Source organism: Malaclemys terrapin, chromosome 2 (assembly GCF_027887155.1).
Source record: "Malaclemys terrapin pileata isolate rMalTer1 chromosome 2, rMalTer1.hap1, whole genome shotgun sequence".
Lineage (NCBI taxonomy): Eukaryota > Metazoa > Chordata > Testudines > Emydidae > Malaclemys > Malaclemys terrapin.
This window is the reverse complement of record NC_071506.1, coordinates 10,398,939-10,415,090: the sequence shown is the minus strand read 5'-3', so window position 1 is coordinate 10,415,090 and position 16,152 is coordinate 10,398,939. Positions and strand designations below refer to the sequence as shown.

Sequence of the window (16,152 nt, the reverse complement as noted above, 5' to 3'; positions counted from 1 at the left end):
CTTCGATATTAGGAAACACTATTCCACTAGGAGGGTGGTGAAGCACTGGAATGGGTTACCTAGGGAGGTGGTGGAATCTCTGTCCTTAGAGGTTTTTAAGGTGAGACTTGACAAAGCCCTGGCTGGAATGATTTAGTTGGTGTTGGTCCTGCTTTTAGCAGGGGATTGGACTAAATGACCTCCTGAAGTCTCTTCCAACCCTAATATTCTATGATTTAAATAATAGTAATGTGTATGTAATATATGTGTGTGCGCCCACATATACATGCTCTGTATGTATATAATGGTGGATCCTCAAAAAAGACCAAATACAGTTGGTGTGTTGCAGAAGATTCTCCTAAAAACAAAAAGCTAACTTATTTTCAGCCTCTTTAAGGCATCTATACCATCGTCATCCTTACAGTCTCTAAATGCTAACTATAAGGACAAATTGTGATGGATAACGCTGCATGTGTGCATCTCATTTTATATTCCTGAAAGTTTCACAGTCCCTATGTTTACAAAGGGTTTTGAATCCTACTCCCAGTTTAACCACCTTTGTAAAAAACAACAAAAAGCAAAGCAAAGCAAAGTTTAAAATGAACTCATTATGACCCCTAAGATATAACTACTTGGGCTGTCGATAAATCACAGTTAACTCACATGATTAACTCAAAAATTTAATCACGATTAATCACACTGTTAAACAGAATATGAATTGAAATGTATTAAATATTTTCAGAAGCTTTTCTACATTTTCAAATATATTGATTTAATTTACAACAGAATACAAAGTGTACAGCACTCACTTCGTTTTTATTACAAATATTTGCACTGTAAAAATGATAAACAAAAGAAATAGTATTTTTCAATTAACCTCATATAAGTATTGTAGTACAATCTCTATCATGAAAGTGCCATTTACAAATGTAGGGGTTTTTTGTTATATAACTGCACTCAAAAACAAAACAATGTACAACTTTAGCATCTACAAGCCCACTCAGTCCTACTTCTTGTTCATCCGATCACTAATACAAACAAGTTTGTTTACATATACGGGAGATAATGCTGCCCATTTCTTAATTACAATGTCACGTGAAAGTGAGAATAGGTGCTCGCATGGCACTGTTGTAGCTGACGGTGCAAGGTATTTACGTGCCAGATGCGCTAAAGCTTCATATGCCTCTCATGCTTTGACCATCATTCCAGAGGACATACTTCCATGCTGATGATGCACATTAAAAAAATAATGCGTTAATTTAATTTGTGACTGAACTCCTTGGGGGAGAATTGTATGCCCCCTGCCCTGTTTTAGCCACATTCTGCCATATATTTCATGTTATAACAGTCTCTGACGACGACCCAGCACATGTTGTTTGTTTTAAGAACACTGTCATAAACAGACAGTTAAGGGTTAATGCCTCTTTTACCTGTAAAGGGTTAAGAAGTTCACCTAGCCTAGCTGACACCTGACCAGAGGAACCAATGGGAGGACAAGATGGTTCAAAGGGAAGGAGAAAAGTTCCCTTTGTCTGTTGAGTTTCACTTTGGACCGGAGTGGGCAAGATTTTCCAGAATTCAGCCTCTTATTAAGTAGGGAGTATTAGTGAAGGAAATAAATAGGTTTATGTTTCTTTCTTTGTAACCTGTCTTGTGCAATTAGAGGAATAGTCAAATTGGGTATTTTGGGGTGTGTGTGACTGTGTGTGTGACTGTGTGTGTGACTAAGCGTTTGCCCAGGGGACCATCCTCTGTGTTTGGAATCTGTTGTCCGTGAGAGTAGCTGGTATGCTAATCTCTCCCAGAGAGTTTTCTTTTACCTTTCTTTTCTTTAATTAAAAGCCTTTTTCTTAATACCCGATTGATTTTTCCTTGTTTTTAGATCCAAGGGGGTTGGATCTTGATCCACCAGGAGTTGGTGGGAGAAAGGAGGGGGGATGGTTAATTTCTCCTTGTTTTAAGATCCAAGGGGTTTGGATCTGTATTCACCAGGGAATTGGTGAAGAGTCTCTCAAGGCTACCCAGGGAAGGGAATTAGCACTTTGGGAATGGTGGCAGTGGACCAGATCTAAAAGCTGGTAGTTAAGCTTAGAAGTTTCATGCAGGCCCCCACATTTGTACCCTAAAGTTCAGAGTGGGGAAGCAGCCTTGACAAACACTTTCACTGCAAATTTGACAAAATGCAAAGAAGATACCAATGTGAAATTTCTAAAGATAGCTACAACACTTGACCCAAGATTTAAGACACTGAAGTGCCTATCAGAATTTGAGAGGGATGAAGTGTGGAGCATGCTTTCAGAAGTATTAAAAGAGCAACACTCTGATGTGGAAATTACAGAACCTGAACCACCAAAAAAGAAAATCAACCTTCTGCTGATGGCATCTGACTCAGATGATGAAAATGAACATGCGTCGGTCCGCACCGCTTTCGATCGTTATCGAGCAGAACCCATCAGCAGCATGGACGCATGTCCTCTGGAATGGTCATTGAAGCATCAAGGGAAATATGAATCTTTAGCACATCTAGCATGTAAATATCTTCCGACGCTGGCTACAACAGTGCCACGCAAATGCCAGTTCTCACTTTCAGGTGACATTGTAAACAAGAAGCAGGCAACATTATCTTCTGCAAATGTAAACAAACTTGTTTGTCTGAGCGATGGCTGAATAAGAAGTAGGACTGATTGGACTTGTAGGCTCTAAAGTTTTACATTGTTTTATTTTTGAATGCAGTATTTTTTTGGACATAATTCTATATTTGTAAGTTCAACTTTCATGATAAAGAGATTGCACTACAGTACCGGTATTAGGTGAATTGGAAAATACTCTTTTTTTTTTTAATAGTGCAAATCTTTATCATCAAAAATATAAAGTGAGCTCTGTACACTTTGTTGTAAATGAAAATCAATATATTTGAAAATGTAGAAAACATCCAAAAATATTTAAATACATGGCATTCTATTATTGTTTAACAACATGATTAATTTTTTTAAACGCTTGACAGCCCTAATAACCACTTAAATAAAATGTGATAGGTGAAAAATTGCTAAAATTAAATGGGAATACTAAATTATTTCACGTAAGAGGAATAACAGACTATTTAACTATAAAGCAGTACAGGAAAGAGGTTAGTTTTTTGGTTTTTGTTTGTTTTGTTGTTTGTTTGTTTTTTTAAAGAAAGCTGATCTCAAAATGACCCAAAGAGCTCTGTGCAAGCTCTAAAGCTTTTTTCTCTTTCACCAACAGAAATCAGTCCAATAAAAGATATTACGTCACCCACCATTGTCTCCATCTCAATTTTTCACATGGTATCCAAAATTACAGTGTGTTGATAAATATCAAACTAGCAATCATTGCAACATATTTCTCTTATAATGCAGTGGCAGTGCAGCCTCATTCTAAGACTCTTAATTCTTAAATACTGTCTGAATCTAAGAACCTTTCTACAGAATTACCATTCGTTCCAAAGGGAGAAGCAAAATAAACATTAGGAAGAGACTGTCACAGTGTAAGAGATAAGCAGCTTCAAGTGTATCATCATACATCAGGCACTGCCACCATTATGTGCCATTATCTGGTAAAACTTTGTAGTGTTTAAGTACAAAGACAATAGGAAAAGAGTAAAAGATTTCTCAGCGAAAGAGAAAACAACTAAAATAAACCTTACTGTGCATAAGAGTTCCAAAGCTAAGGCTGAAGCCAAGATGCTTAACTTTACATCTAAATCAACACAGATAAGCATCACAATACGACATATCTAGCATGTATAAATGTCAAGTCTGATATTTTGCTACTTGCCATTAGTAGAACTCAACAATATTTGTCCGACATTGCCCTCTAGTGCTTAGAAATCTTTAGATTAATATTGACAAAGAAGTCTGAATCAGTGTCAATACCATTTACTTGAAAACACGGCTGTGGGGGGAAGGGAGGTGGTAGTTGGGAGATGTTTTTCCCCTTGGAAAATCTCGTGCTGTGTTTTTTACAGCACTCATTCCTAAAGTTGGCCCCAATACCCAGGTTAATGAAAAAATGTTTTACTCCTCAACATAATCTGAGTGGATATCATGAAGGCTGGTTTGCTTCTTTTAGTTTGTTCCTGTTTCGGTTTCTGTTTGTTTGTCCATGCTATCTTTTCTAAGTACTTGTCTTTCTATGATAGGCCCTAGGTATCCGATAAGTGTTCTGACAGCACCTTCTCCTATCAAGCCTATGATTTCCCCTGACTTCTGGCTCACAGTGTAAACTTGTTTGACCTAATCCACCTCTGCATTCTAGTGACAAGCATTGCAATTCACTTTCCTGCTGACACAACGTTTAAAAACCTCTCACGGAATTAAAATTTACACTATGTGGAGTCAAGGAAAAGGCCAGATCTTAGAGGTTTTCCAGAACAAGATTTAGACATGACCTGGAAGTGTGGGGAAAGAGAAGAGGAACCCAAATTGTGTGGCTGAGTGACAGAAGATAGCATTGTTATCAGCAGGAACAGAGAAGGTGGGAAGCAAAGAGGTCTTGGGATTTCTAAGCAGTTCAAATTTCATAGATTCATAGATTTCTTAACAGAGAAGAACCATTATGACCACCAGGTCTGACTCCTGAATAACACAAGCCATAGAACCTTACCCGTTAATTTCTGTATCAAGCCCATATAGCTTCTGTTTGAGCTATGGCATCTCTTTTACAAATATATGCAGTCTTAAGTAATTGAGACTCCACTATATTCCTAGGTATGTAGTCCCAGTGTTTAATTACCCTCCCTGTTAAAAACCCATGCCTTATTTCTATTTTGAATTTGTCTAGCTTCTAGGCTTTCAGACATATTAAGCTGAAAGCAAAAACATCCTTGAGGATATGTTAGAGAAACAGACAAAGATGCAAGATTGGATGGGTGGAATCAGGTCAGGAGTGGAGGCACATTTATGTATTATCAGATTAAAGGTGGCAGGGATAAGGGAAAGGATGTAGGAGCAAGAAGACCAGGTGAAAGACAAAGCCCGGCAGGATCCCAAGTTCTAGGCTGTTAGGAAACGAGGAACAGAAGGATTTAAAAGAATATGTGACGACGGCACAGGAGTGGGTGGGAAAGGAGAAGAGAAATCATGCACACTGATGGGATTGAAGGCTAACAGAAGGGGAACAGGTGGGTAATACTGAAGAGATAAAGTGATTGTCAGAAAAAGGGAAAGGCAAATGAAACGTCAGAGAATGAGTAGCATTTAGTGAAAACAAGGTTGAATGAGTGGCCCTTTTAATAAGTGGAAGTGTTGATTCAGAGTTTAAGGTCAAACAAGGAGGGAGGCTAAGCACTAGACAACACATCAATACAGCAGTTGGCCAGGATGAAGGTGAGAGAATGATTGTTATGAGAAGGAGAATCAGGTGTCAAATCAGACTAAGATGGATGGGAAGGAGTCAGGTGAACTGTAGATTACCACCCAAATACATATATTAATAAACTGAAAAGCATAAAATTTATATTAAACCATAAACTTTTAGTTTATCAAATAGCAAGACAAATGTATATTTGATTCTTGTCATAATATGCAAACTTTTGGATCACAAAAATGCACGTACAATACCAGAGCACATTTGAGCAACTGAATCAAAATTTATTTTGTACTGATAAGACTACAGAAATTCACAACAGTATCCCTCAATAAAGCACTATATATATTTTTAGAACACTGACTACAGAATTAAAAATAACTGAAGTCATGAACTTGTGTGATTTGAATGTCTGCTTTCCTCAGGGATGACAATAAAAATGAAACCCAAAAGGATTTCCACAAATAATGATTTTTTATGATGTGTAGCCGATGTTAGTTTATTGCTCATTTATTTTGTAGTTATGATTAACATATGTCAAATATAATCATATGTTAAATAGAGTTAAATTGTAGGATTATAGAACTATAAAATTGATCATAGTTAGAAAGGATAATTATGCATTAGATAGCTAAGTAAGTAGGGCTGAAATGCAAGGCCTACAGGCTGAGGCCTGTAAGGTTTTAGCTTAGCTATTTTAGGCCTTGGAGATAAGAAATGCTGATGCAAGTAAGCGACCAAAGAATAACCCAATGCCCTAAGATTATGGGGAAAGATGTACCAATGAGTGATATTGTGAAAAATTAATAGGAAACATAATTTTTTGCTTACAAGATACCTGGGTAATCACATTTTTCTAACACATGCCCTAACCGCAAAGTGAACTATGTGCAGAAATGCTAATGAGGTATAGTCAGAACTACATTATAAAAGAAGGTGCCCAGAGTGGGAAAATTGAGCTTCCTAAACTCCAGGAAAAACCATCCCTCTATTTATGATCAATCCAAGAGAGACCCATCTAACCCGAACACTATTGTTAAGGATGTGAGTATAACTATATTTGTAACTTGTGCATAGGTCTGTATAGAATTTCTTTATGCTTGGATAATCATAACTGATTGTAACTTTAATAAAACTTGTAAAACAGATAGACCTTGTACTTGTGAACATGTGTGGTCACTATCCTTGACCTTTATGTGTTCCTAAAGACTCTAAATCTAAAGTAAGCAATGAACGTGACTTTCACTCTGTTAAGTTTGAAATTGTAGCCACCAGAGCTGAACCCACAGTAGTATAATACCATATTACAAAATTTACTTTAAATAAAATAAAAGGCTACAGACACTAATAACCGTATCTACAGTAGCACAAACATTATTACAATTAGTGTGTGCATAGTACGTAAGTACTGATTAGAAGCATCTATACAAGTAAACATACATTCATAGTTCACAACTATCTGTGCAAGTATGTTTACCCTGATTAAACAGTTCTATTAACAAGTAATCAGATCCAAAGATTTTGTCATGTCATGAACAAGTTGCACATTAATTATATAGACTGTAAACCAGGTTTTTAGTTGAAAGGGTTCCTAAAGATATACAATCATTTTATGAAATAGAATTAAATAAAAAAAAAACGGAGTCAACGTAATTTGGACTCTCATCTTCCCTTTTATGTTTGTGTGTGTAGATAGAATCCTGTTAAAGCAGCTAGCATGGCCAGCTATCAGTATGACTTATATTAAAAAATGTGACCTCTAGTGGCTGGAAAGATGTTTTAATAATTATGCTATGCCATGTCATATGGTTGTGTATATCATCATCTTACTAGCCACTTCAGTGGACATAGTGAAATACTAGATGACTGTAATGATCAGAAAAAAACAAAAGTTAGAAAAGAAATACAGCATTACAATGATACAACTAGTAATACAAGTCCTGTGGGAGACTGGAGCTAGCAGTTGAAGTTTATATTAAAAATCACAGCTCCTCAGCATTTAATAACTTGATGTTTCTCGGGTTAAAAAGTTTGGTGGAGGTAAATATGTAACAACAAAATAAATCAGAACACCATGGATAAATCTGCCTTTTGGTATTATGTGGGCGAAAGCTATAAAAATCATTAGCTTCTGAGCAAGCACAGCAATTACTTTTCATATCATGCATAGACAATAACTCTCCTTCTGCGTGAATGGCACATGAGCAATGCAAACGCATGGAGACAAGATAAAGACAAAACTTATGCAAGTCTACAAAGCTGACTTTAGGCTTTTGGATAGGTAAAAACAAACAACAAGAAAAACAATTAATGAAAATATACAGAAAAGATGTAACAAGCAAGGGCAAAGCAGGGTTACTTCAATGTCAACAACATTTTTCAACCTAATTTTTTTCTTTTTGTAATTTGGAAAATGAAAGAAACGAATATCCCAGAACTTTGCATTTTCTTGCTTGTAAGAGTTTCTGATGGGGGATGGGACACTTACCCAACCTTAAGTTATTTCAAAATTAGGCTTTGTTAATTGATTATATGTACTGTGGTTTATAATATTAATTATTATTATTATTATTATTATGTATTGCAGTAGTGCCTGGGGCCTCAATCACATATCATTGGGCTAGGCACTGAACACAACTACAAAAGGACATTGTGTACTCCAAATTGCTCACAATCTAGATAATATCGGTTTGTCAAGTGGAGTCCTTGAGATCCTCGGATGAAATTTTTAAATACGGTAACTCCTCATTTAACATCATCGCAGTTATTAGGTCGCTGATCTATTAGAGAACATACTCCTTTAAAGTCCTGCAATGTTCCCTTATAATGCTGTTTGGTTCCCCGAGTCCAGTGTTCCTGCCGGGGAGCACCAGGCAAGCGGGCAGAACAGGGCAAGCTCCTGCGCCCCGACCCCGCTCCCAGGCTGGAGCGCCAGGCAGGCAGAATGGGGCAAGCCCCTGCACCCCGACTCCACTCCCCCGCTGAAACGCCCAGCAGACAAAGGGGGGAAGCCCCTGCACCCCGACCCCGCTATGCCCCTGCCTCAACCAAGCTCCACAATCAATCATTGGTGAATACAGTATTAAACTGTTTACAATTATTTAAAACTTATACTGTGTGTATATTATATAAATAATGTCTTTTGGCGAAAAAATTTCCCTCAAACCTAAACCCCCTATTTACATTAATTTTTATGGGGAAACTGGATTCGCTTAAGGTTGCATTTTTCAACAACATAACTAGGACTTTAAGTGAGGAGTTACTATAGTCCCTCCTCCTCTTCACCATCTATGGCTTCTTCCCCTGCGTTTCTCCCACTCTTTGTGCCTTAGATGTGTGTGGCGGGGGTTAATCTCTTATCAAGCTAGGGAGGGTGTCAAAAGTTGAGGAAGCCTTGTTCATTGTGGTCATGTGGATGGGGAATTCTTAGGTCAGTTTGAAACCAGGACAGAGATGAGAAGAGGTAGAGTACACAGCAGCATAGCAAGCTGAGGATGTGCCCTGATAATTCTGACAATCATTCCCTGGGCTAAAATGATGCTTAGCCTATGAGTTCAGGGTCTGGTTTATTCAGTCCAGGTTATTGTACATTGGTAATTGTAAAGCATCCATGCACTCTGAATGGCAAAGAATTTCATTTCACTGTCCTAATAATTCATAGATTCTAAAACCATTGTGATCATCTAGTTCAACCTCCTGTAAAGCACAAGCCAAAGAACTTCCCCAAAATAATTCCTAGAGCATATCTTTTAAAAGAAATCCAATCTTGATTTAAAAATGGTCAGTGAAGGAGAATCCACCACGACTCTTGGTAAATCGTTCTAATGGTTAATTACTCACTGTTTAAAATGTACACCTTATTTCTAGTATCAGTTGTCTAGTACAGAAGGTGAGAAGGGCTAAGTGAGGCAATGATGTTATATGACTGAGAATTTCTCTATCGGTTTAATACAGTTTTAACTGTTTGCTTTACATAAAACACAATACTGGAAAATTGAACGGTGCAGAATTGAAAAAAATATTATCACAAAATGATAAAAGAACAATTTGGAAAGATGCATACCATGTTTTCTACTCTGAGTTCAAAAGGCATAGGATTGTACACCATCAGCTGAACTTCACATACATCTCCTTGGACCCACTGGAAGTCTGTAAAAAATAAATTACACACTTAAAACTGAAAGTGACTACCACCGTTTTACCATAACAGGAGTGCTAACTGCTGCTGACATATTGCTACGGAGATGTTAGTACTCAGAGCTATCCGTACAGTCAAATGCAAATTTCCAGATAACTTCCACAACCCAATTTCCTGCTGAAGTATGCACCTTTCCAGACTATTGTACCCCTTTCAAGAGTCTGATTTGTCTTGCGCACCCCCACATTTCACCTCACTTAAAAACTATTTGCTTACAAAATTAGACATAAAAATACAGACGTGTCATAGCACACTATTACTGAAAAATTGCTTATTTTCTCATTTTTACAATATAATTCTAAAATAAATCAATTGGAATATAAATATTGTACTTACCTTTCAGTGTATAGTATATAGAGCAGCATAAACATGTCATTGTCTATATGAAATTTTAGTTTGTATTGCCTTTGCTAGTGCTTTTTATGTAGCTTGTTGTAAAACTAGGCAAATATCGAGATGAGTTGACGTACCCCCGGAAGACCTCTGCGTACCTCCAGGGGTACATTTACCCCTGGTTGAGAACCACTGTGTTAGGAGACTGGAAGTGCAAAGTCTAGAGGTGAATTGGTTACCTTAATGAGCTGGGGAATGTACAAACAAAATAAATGGCAGCTCGTGCCCCAAAGAGCTTAATCCTATGAGGTACTAAGTACTCTGGCAACAATCCAGAAAAGCACTTAAGCACATGCTTAACTTTAAACACTTGAGAAGTCCCACTGACTTCTGTGGTGACTACTTACATGGGTAAGTGCCTTTCTGGATCTAGGCCAGAGTGCTCAGCACCTCAAGGAATCAAGTACCAGAATGCAACAGGATGGTAAGAACTGAACACAACATAGGGAAAGAATGAGGAAAGAGTAGCAGTAACAGGAACACAAGTTTTCATGTACATGAGCTGAATATGATTTGGCAGCTTCTTTTATTTAAAAAAAAAATAAGAGGACCAGTGACACTGATAAATCAATCACTAACAGGAGACCAGATTAACCATTAGTTGAGGACCTCATGCACTCCCTTTTAATTCTCTTCAGGAAAGAGCAGGTAACTTGGGAGCTCTTTCTTGAGGGTGGCAAGGAAGACTCAGAGCTAAGTATACCATACCAAGTACAGAGACATAAAGTGGAGACATACCAACATTACAAACTAAATTCATTCAATTTTAGAAGTATAAACAAGCATGAGGATTAAGGGAAAAGGTGGAGGAATACCATTACAACTAATTGGTAGATGCTCATCACAAAGGTCTCACTATAGTAGTAGTTGGAATACAGTGATTCTGGTTGCAACTTTTAAAATATTTCAGTGCTCTGGCTTTCTCCATATTTTAACATACTTTTTAGCACCCCCTTGCCAGGACAATATTAGTAAGTTCACTGCATAAATCAAGACTTGTTGTTTAATATGAAACTAATTCACATGCTGAAATTGGCTGTACTTTAATTACACATTCACAACCATTTACTGTCTGATTACATTTTCTTAGTAGTATTACAGAAGGCTTAAGAGAGGTTTTCAATGCAAATGTTTAACTCCAATTAATGCTAGTAGGAATTAAGGACATGCACTGTGAGAATATAACCTCTTAAAAAGCATGAAACCTGCAAATGAAAACTATCAGACAAACTGCTGATTGAATGAAGAATATTATTTATACACCATAATTTGTGATTTTTTTTTGTTAGTGCCCAAAATGAAGTAGATACTTTCCAATTACATCAAGAGGTCGTTACTCATACACAGAGCATAGACTAAAAATGAATTCCTTACAGACAAACAGTAATTTTTATGCTATTTATAAATCAAATATCCTTCCAGATTTTGTGAGGGTTGTAGTGAGAGTTACCGGCACAACAACATGCTGAGATGTCAATACTTGATCATTCCAAGACTCTCTCAAAGCAAAGACACTCAAATGATGGACTTCAATTCTGTAAGTAACTACTGAAAACAAGAAACCTATTGTAAGCTATCCTATGCATATCAGTCATCTATTTGGCCTTATTATTAGCAAAGTATATTAGAAACAGCTGTGAAATTGGGATCCAGAAAGGAAAAGGTAACGATTGTACAAATCTATTATTAACTCAAAGAAATTTCAATTTTTCTGTTTAGTACCACTATTTACTATTTGTATTATGGCAGGACCTAGAGATCCCAACTAGATCATAGCTTCACTGGGCTTGATGCTGTACAAACATCAGTAGAGCTAGTCCATGTCCCAAATTGCTTACAGTCCAATTTAAGACAAGGCTAAACAAGTAACAAAAAATAAGAAGAAATGGGTGAGAGAGGATAACTAACATTAACAAAGAAGTGAGGTGACAGAAGCTAGCATTTTCAAATATTTTCATAGTGTAGACATTACAATTCTTTCATAGACCATATCTTCATTCATTCACAATTGCAAAGACCATTTCTACTCAGGACTGCAACTACATAAATTATATACATAGATATTAGAAAAGGATTTCATATATTTTAATTGTATAAATGAAATTCTGCAACTAGAAAGGAGGAAAGTCAACATCGTATGGCTAGTCAACTTGCCATAAAGTACTTGTGAAGTGCTCCACATCCCTTAATTTGAAAACATTAGGTCAAACATGTGTATAGTTTAATGGTTCTGAATCAACTTTGAAAGTTTTTAAAATACCTTATCAAACAAACGCCTGTGCTACCTTAACATTCACCTCCTTTCCAACCTTCATCCTTCCCTGAAAAAACAAATCCGTGGCTCACTTCCAATTATTTTTATATTTCTCCCTTCTATATAAAACATGTACCCAAATACTTCCCTATGCAGCATTATCAATTTTTTTTTTAACATAGAAAAGTATAAACTGTCCTCATTGCTCTCTCAAACAATAAACTCCTTCCCTGAAAAAAGAAAAAGCCCATTCCTGCTGTATGCCTAGCCAACACAAGGGTTTCTACCATTCTCTTTGTTGCTGCCCAGTGCAGGGGTGGGTCCTTGCCACCGTGAGCTTCAACAGGACAGAAACGTCAATGAACAATTATGGTGTATATGCTCTACGGTCATGTTGTCCAGGACTGTAATGGTACTGCCAGGGCCTGCCCATACCTAACCCTCTATTCGTTTTCCCATTTTCTCACTCATCCCCCATGAAAGAGGCAATTGTCCAGCTCCACAAACAGTGCACTGAGGTCCAAAATTGCAGACATCCTTAGGATTCCTGAGACAGTAAATGGAAACCTGCTGGTGCTGCTGGAAGTAGATGGGGTGGTGAAGCCATGTGTGACGGGTTGGATCACAGAAACCACCTTGGGAGCTGCCACCCGGTGTGCAAATACTACCCCTGCTTCTGTTTTCCCTGCCAGCTCAGGACTCCAGCACCCTGTCTTGCTGAGCCAGACACCCCTGTCTGGCTCCAGACACAGATCCAGGGTCTGAATCACTTGTCCCAAAGCTGCAAGTTTACCTGAAAACAGCTCACAGTAGTGTGCTTGTCTTTAGCACTCAGATGCCCAACTCCCAATGGGGTCTAAACCCAGATAAATCCGTTTTACCCTGCATAAAGCTTATGCAGGGCAAACTCATAAATTGTTCGCCCTCTGGAACACTGATAGAGAGCTGTTTGCTCCCCCAGGTATTAATACATACTCTGAGTAAATTACTAAATAAGAAGTGATTTTATTAAATACAGACAGTAGGATTTAAGTGGTTCAAAGTAGTAACAGACAGAACAAAGTAAGTCACCAAGCAAAATAAAATAAAATGCGCAAATCTATGCCTAATCAAACTGAATACAGATAATTTCCTCACCAGTTCCAGAGTGCTTCCGTTTGCAGGCTAATCTCCTTTTAGCCTGGGTCCAGCAATCACTCACACCCCCTATAGTTACTGTCCTTTGTTTCAGCCTCCTTCAAGTATCCGGGGGGGGAGGGGGGGCGGAAAGGGTGGAGAGGCTCCTTTAGCCAGCTGAAGACAAAATGGAGGGGTCTCCCACAGATTTAAATAGACTCTCTCTTGTGGGTGGAGACCCCCCCATCCTCCCTCCTATGCAAAGTCCAGCTCCAAGATGGAGTTCTGGGGTCACCTGGGCAAGTCACATGTCCCTGCATGACTCAGTCTTTACAGGCTGAAGCCATTGTCCACATGGTATCTTGCATGTCTCCAGGAAGACTTCTCATGTGGATTGGAGCATTCCAAGATGCATTGTTCCCCAAGTGTTTCCTGATCAGGTACTTAACCTGGCGAATTCCTTCCTAAAGAAGCTGACCAAATGCCTCACAGAGCTTACTTAGAAATCAAGCAAGCATACAGCCCAAATTCTTAACCTCAAGTGGAAAATGATATATATGTACAAATAGGATGAATAGATATAGTAGACCATAACCTTTACGGAGATATGTTATGTGGCACAGGCGGCACAAAACATATTTCAGTTATATCATGCGTACATTTATAAACGCCCCCCCATAAAGCCTTATGGGGTACGCTGTCACACCATGTGACACCAAATTCCTGGCTCCATGGAAGGTTAGGAGCAGAGGGGTCTTGGCTACCTCCATTTCCTACCTCTTAGTGATCCTGGCAGGCCCAGCTGACAAAATCATCCTTCCTGGAGCCTTTTTAAAGGACCACTCCACATGACAAAATTTTCGGGAGGGATTTTGCCCATATTGCACTGTTGGAAGGAGAAGGGGTAGCTGGAGCCACATATTCTCAAAAATACTAGCTTTGCAGGGAGAAGTTTTGGGATTCATCTAGTCCCTGCCACTTACTAACAGCCACTACACTAATGGTATACTAATCAAATAAAATTATGAAATGTTATTAGCTGGTTCCTTCTGGGGATATATTGTACATTCTTACTTCTGTAGATGATAAGTCAGTATTTTACAACACTAATCATTTTAACTGGGTCACAAAAATCTCTGGTTTTAGTTCTCCTAACAACCATGATACTAAAGCTATTTAATAGGACTATAATAATCCAATGTAATATTTAAAATATAATCAATTCCAAAAAAGCTTATCAGCTTATGAGAGCTAAAGAGCTGTAAGCAGTTTCTTAATACTCTTCTCAAGGGCTCCATTTCCCTTTGGGTTTTCACTAATACTTGACTTCCTTCGCTGTAATGATTATTTATTCAATTATACACTAGGACTCATCTGCAAAGTAATACAAATAATCCTGGTTCATTACCTTGTAACAACTTCAAGAAGCTACCAGTTGTTTAGAATATCACAAGAACTATCCAGTGAGAATAAATTGTTGATTATTTTTTTCTACCTATAGTTAAGTAAATTAAATATATTTCTTCAAAGTACTGGCTTTTGTCATTGCTTGAAAGAAGTACCTTGAATATCTTGCAGGATATTTAAGACATGATCAAGAAGCAGTGGCGGAACCCAAAAGGCAGGACAGGGGGCGGTCATCCTCCAAACACTCTTTAAATGTATGTATGGTGCCTTTTCAAGCATATTTCTCAATTGAAAAATTACCACCAATGACCCATCCCCTCCCCAACTTAATTAGAAAACCTGGCTTTGCTATTGGCTTTGTTCCTCGTATGCACTGAACTAAAAAGAATTAAGACCAATAATGTAGAAGTAATTTGAAAAATAGGTATACTTTACAATGCGTATACTGAAGAAGGTTTGAGCTTTCAAAGGTCACAATCAGCCTGAATATCCCCTTAGACTGGATCACAGAATGACTAGAGAAACCAATGTGTGCGGTCTTAAATGTCTCTTGGGTACACTGCATCCTTAAATATAACAAAACAAAACAAAAAAAAAACTATTTTACTACTGACTCCAAGAATACTCTCCATTATCCTCAGAGAATAACGTTGAGCTCACACAGGTTCTCTGATGTATTTGTTAAGGAATGAGAATAGCAGTTATATTAAACAAGTCTGGCAAAACTCCTCAAAAAGTGAAGATTTTTATCAATGAAAATCTAACTGAAAAATGCACATTGTCTAGAAGGAGGTGAGAGGCAGACCAGTTGAGTCTCTGGTAAAGATAAAAGGGGCAAAAAATATGGGTGATGTTATGTTATGAGTCTACTATAGACCACCAAATCAGGAAGAGGAGGAGGAAGCATTTCTAGAACAGCAAAAATGCAAAACACAAGACCAGAGCCATCCCTTGGGTATGGCAAATCGGGACAACAGGCCCAGGCCCCATGCTTTTGGAGGCCCCACAGGCAGGAAGGTGAGGCGGGAGGCGAGCGGCGGGAGGAGGTGAATGGGGAGGCAAGCAGCAGGCGGGGTGAGGAGGTGAATGGGGAGACAAGCGGCAGGTGGGCGGGGGGCAGGGAGGAGCCCCCGTGACACGCTGTACCTCGGGGGAACACCCTACACCCCTATGTTCATCTTTATAAAATGATTGTGTGGTATCCAATGTAAAATTTGTCATGTTGGGTATCTTCAGAAGGCTCATAATGCACTGAGCATAGTTGTTATAGTGAGGTTATGGGAATTGTTACAGTCATGTTATAGTGAGGTTATAGGTTATAATTTCATGTATATAGTTACGAGGCTGAAAATGTATCCTCATGGCTTAAAGGAAGCCCATGCAAAAAACTCTCCAAGAACAGAGAGCCAATTCACACCTCGTCAGGGCATGGATGAGACAAACCCAGCCCAGCCTCACAGGAACAATGGACACTGGC

At 38.3% G+C, this 16,152-nt stretch overlaps 1 protein-coding gene across 3 annotated transcripts in view; it reads right to left on the bottom strand.

Moving 5' to 3' along the window:
* Positions 1-16,152, bottom strand: part of TRAPPC9 (trafficking protein particle complex subunit 9) — an 831,895-nt gene that overhangs the window by 717,027 nt on the left and 98,716 nt on the right. For all 3 annotated transcript variants that reach the window (XM_054018404.1, XM_054018403.1, XM_054018405.1), the window contains exon 12: positions 9,371-9,456. In XM_054018404.1, the coding sequence (XP_053874379.1) occupies positions 9,371-9,456 (86 nt within the window). The remainder of the gene's footprint in view (positions 1-9,370; positions 9,457-16,152) is intronic.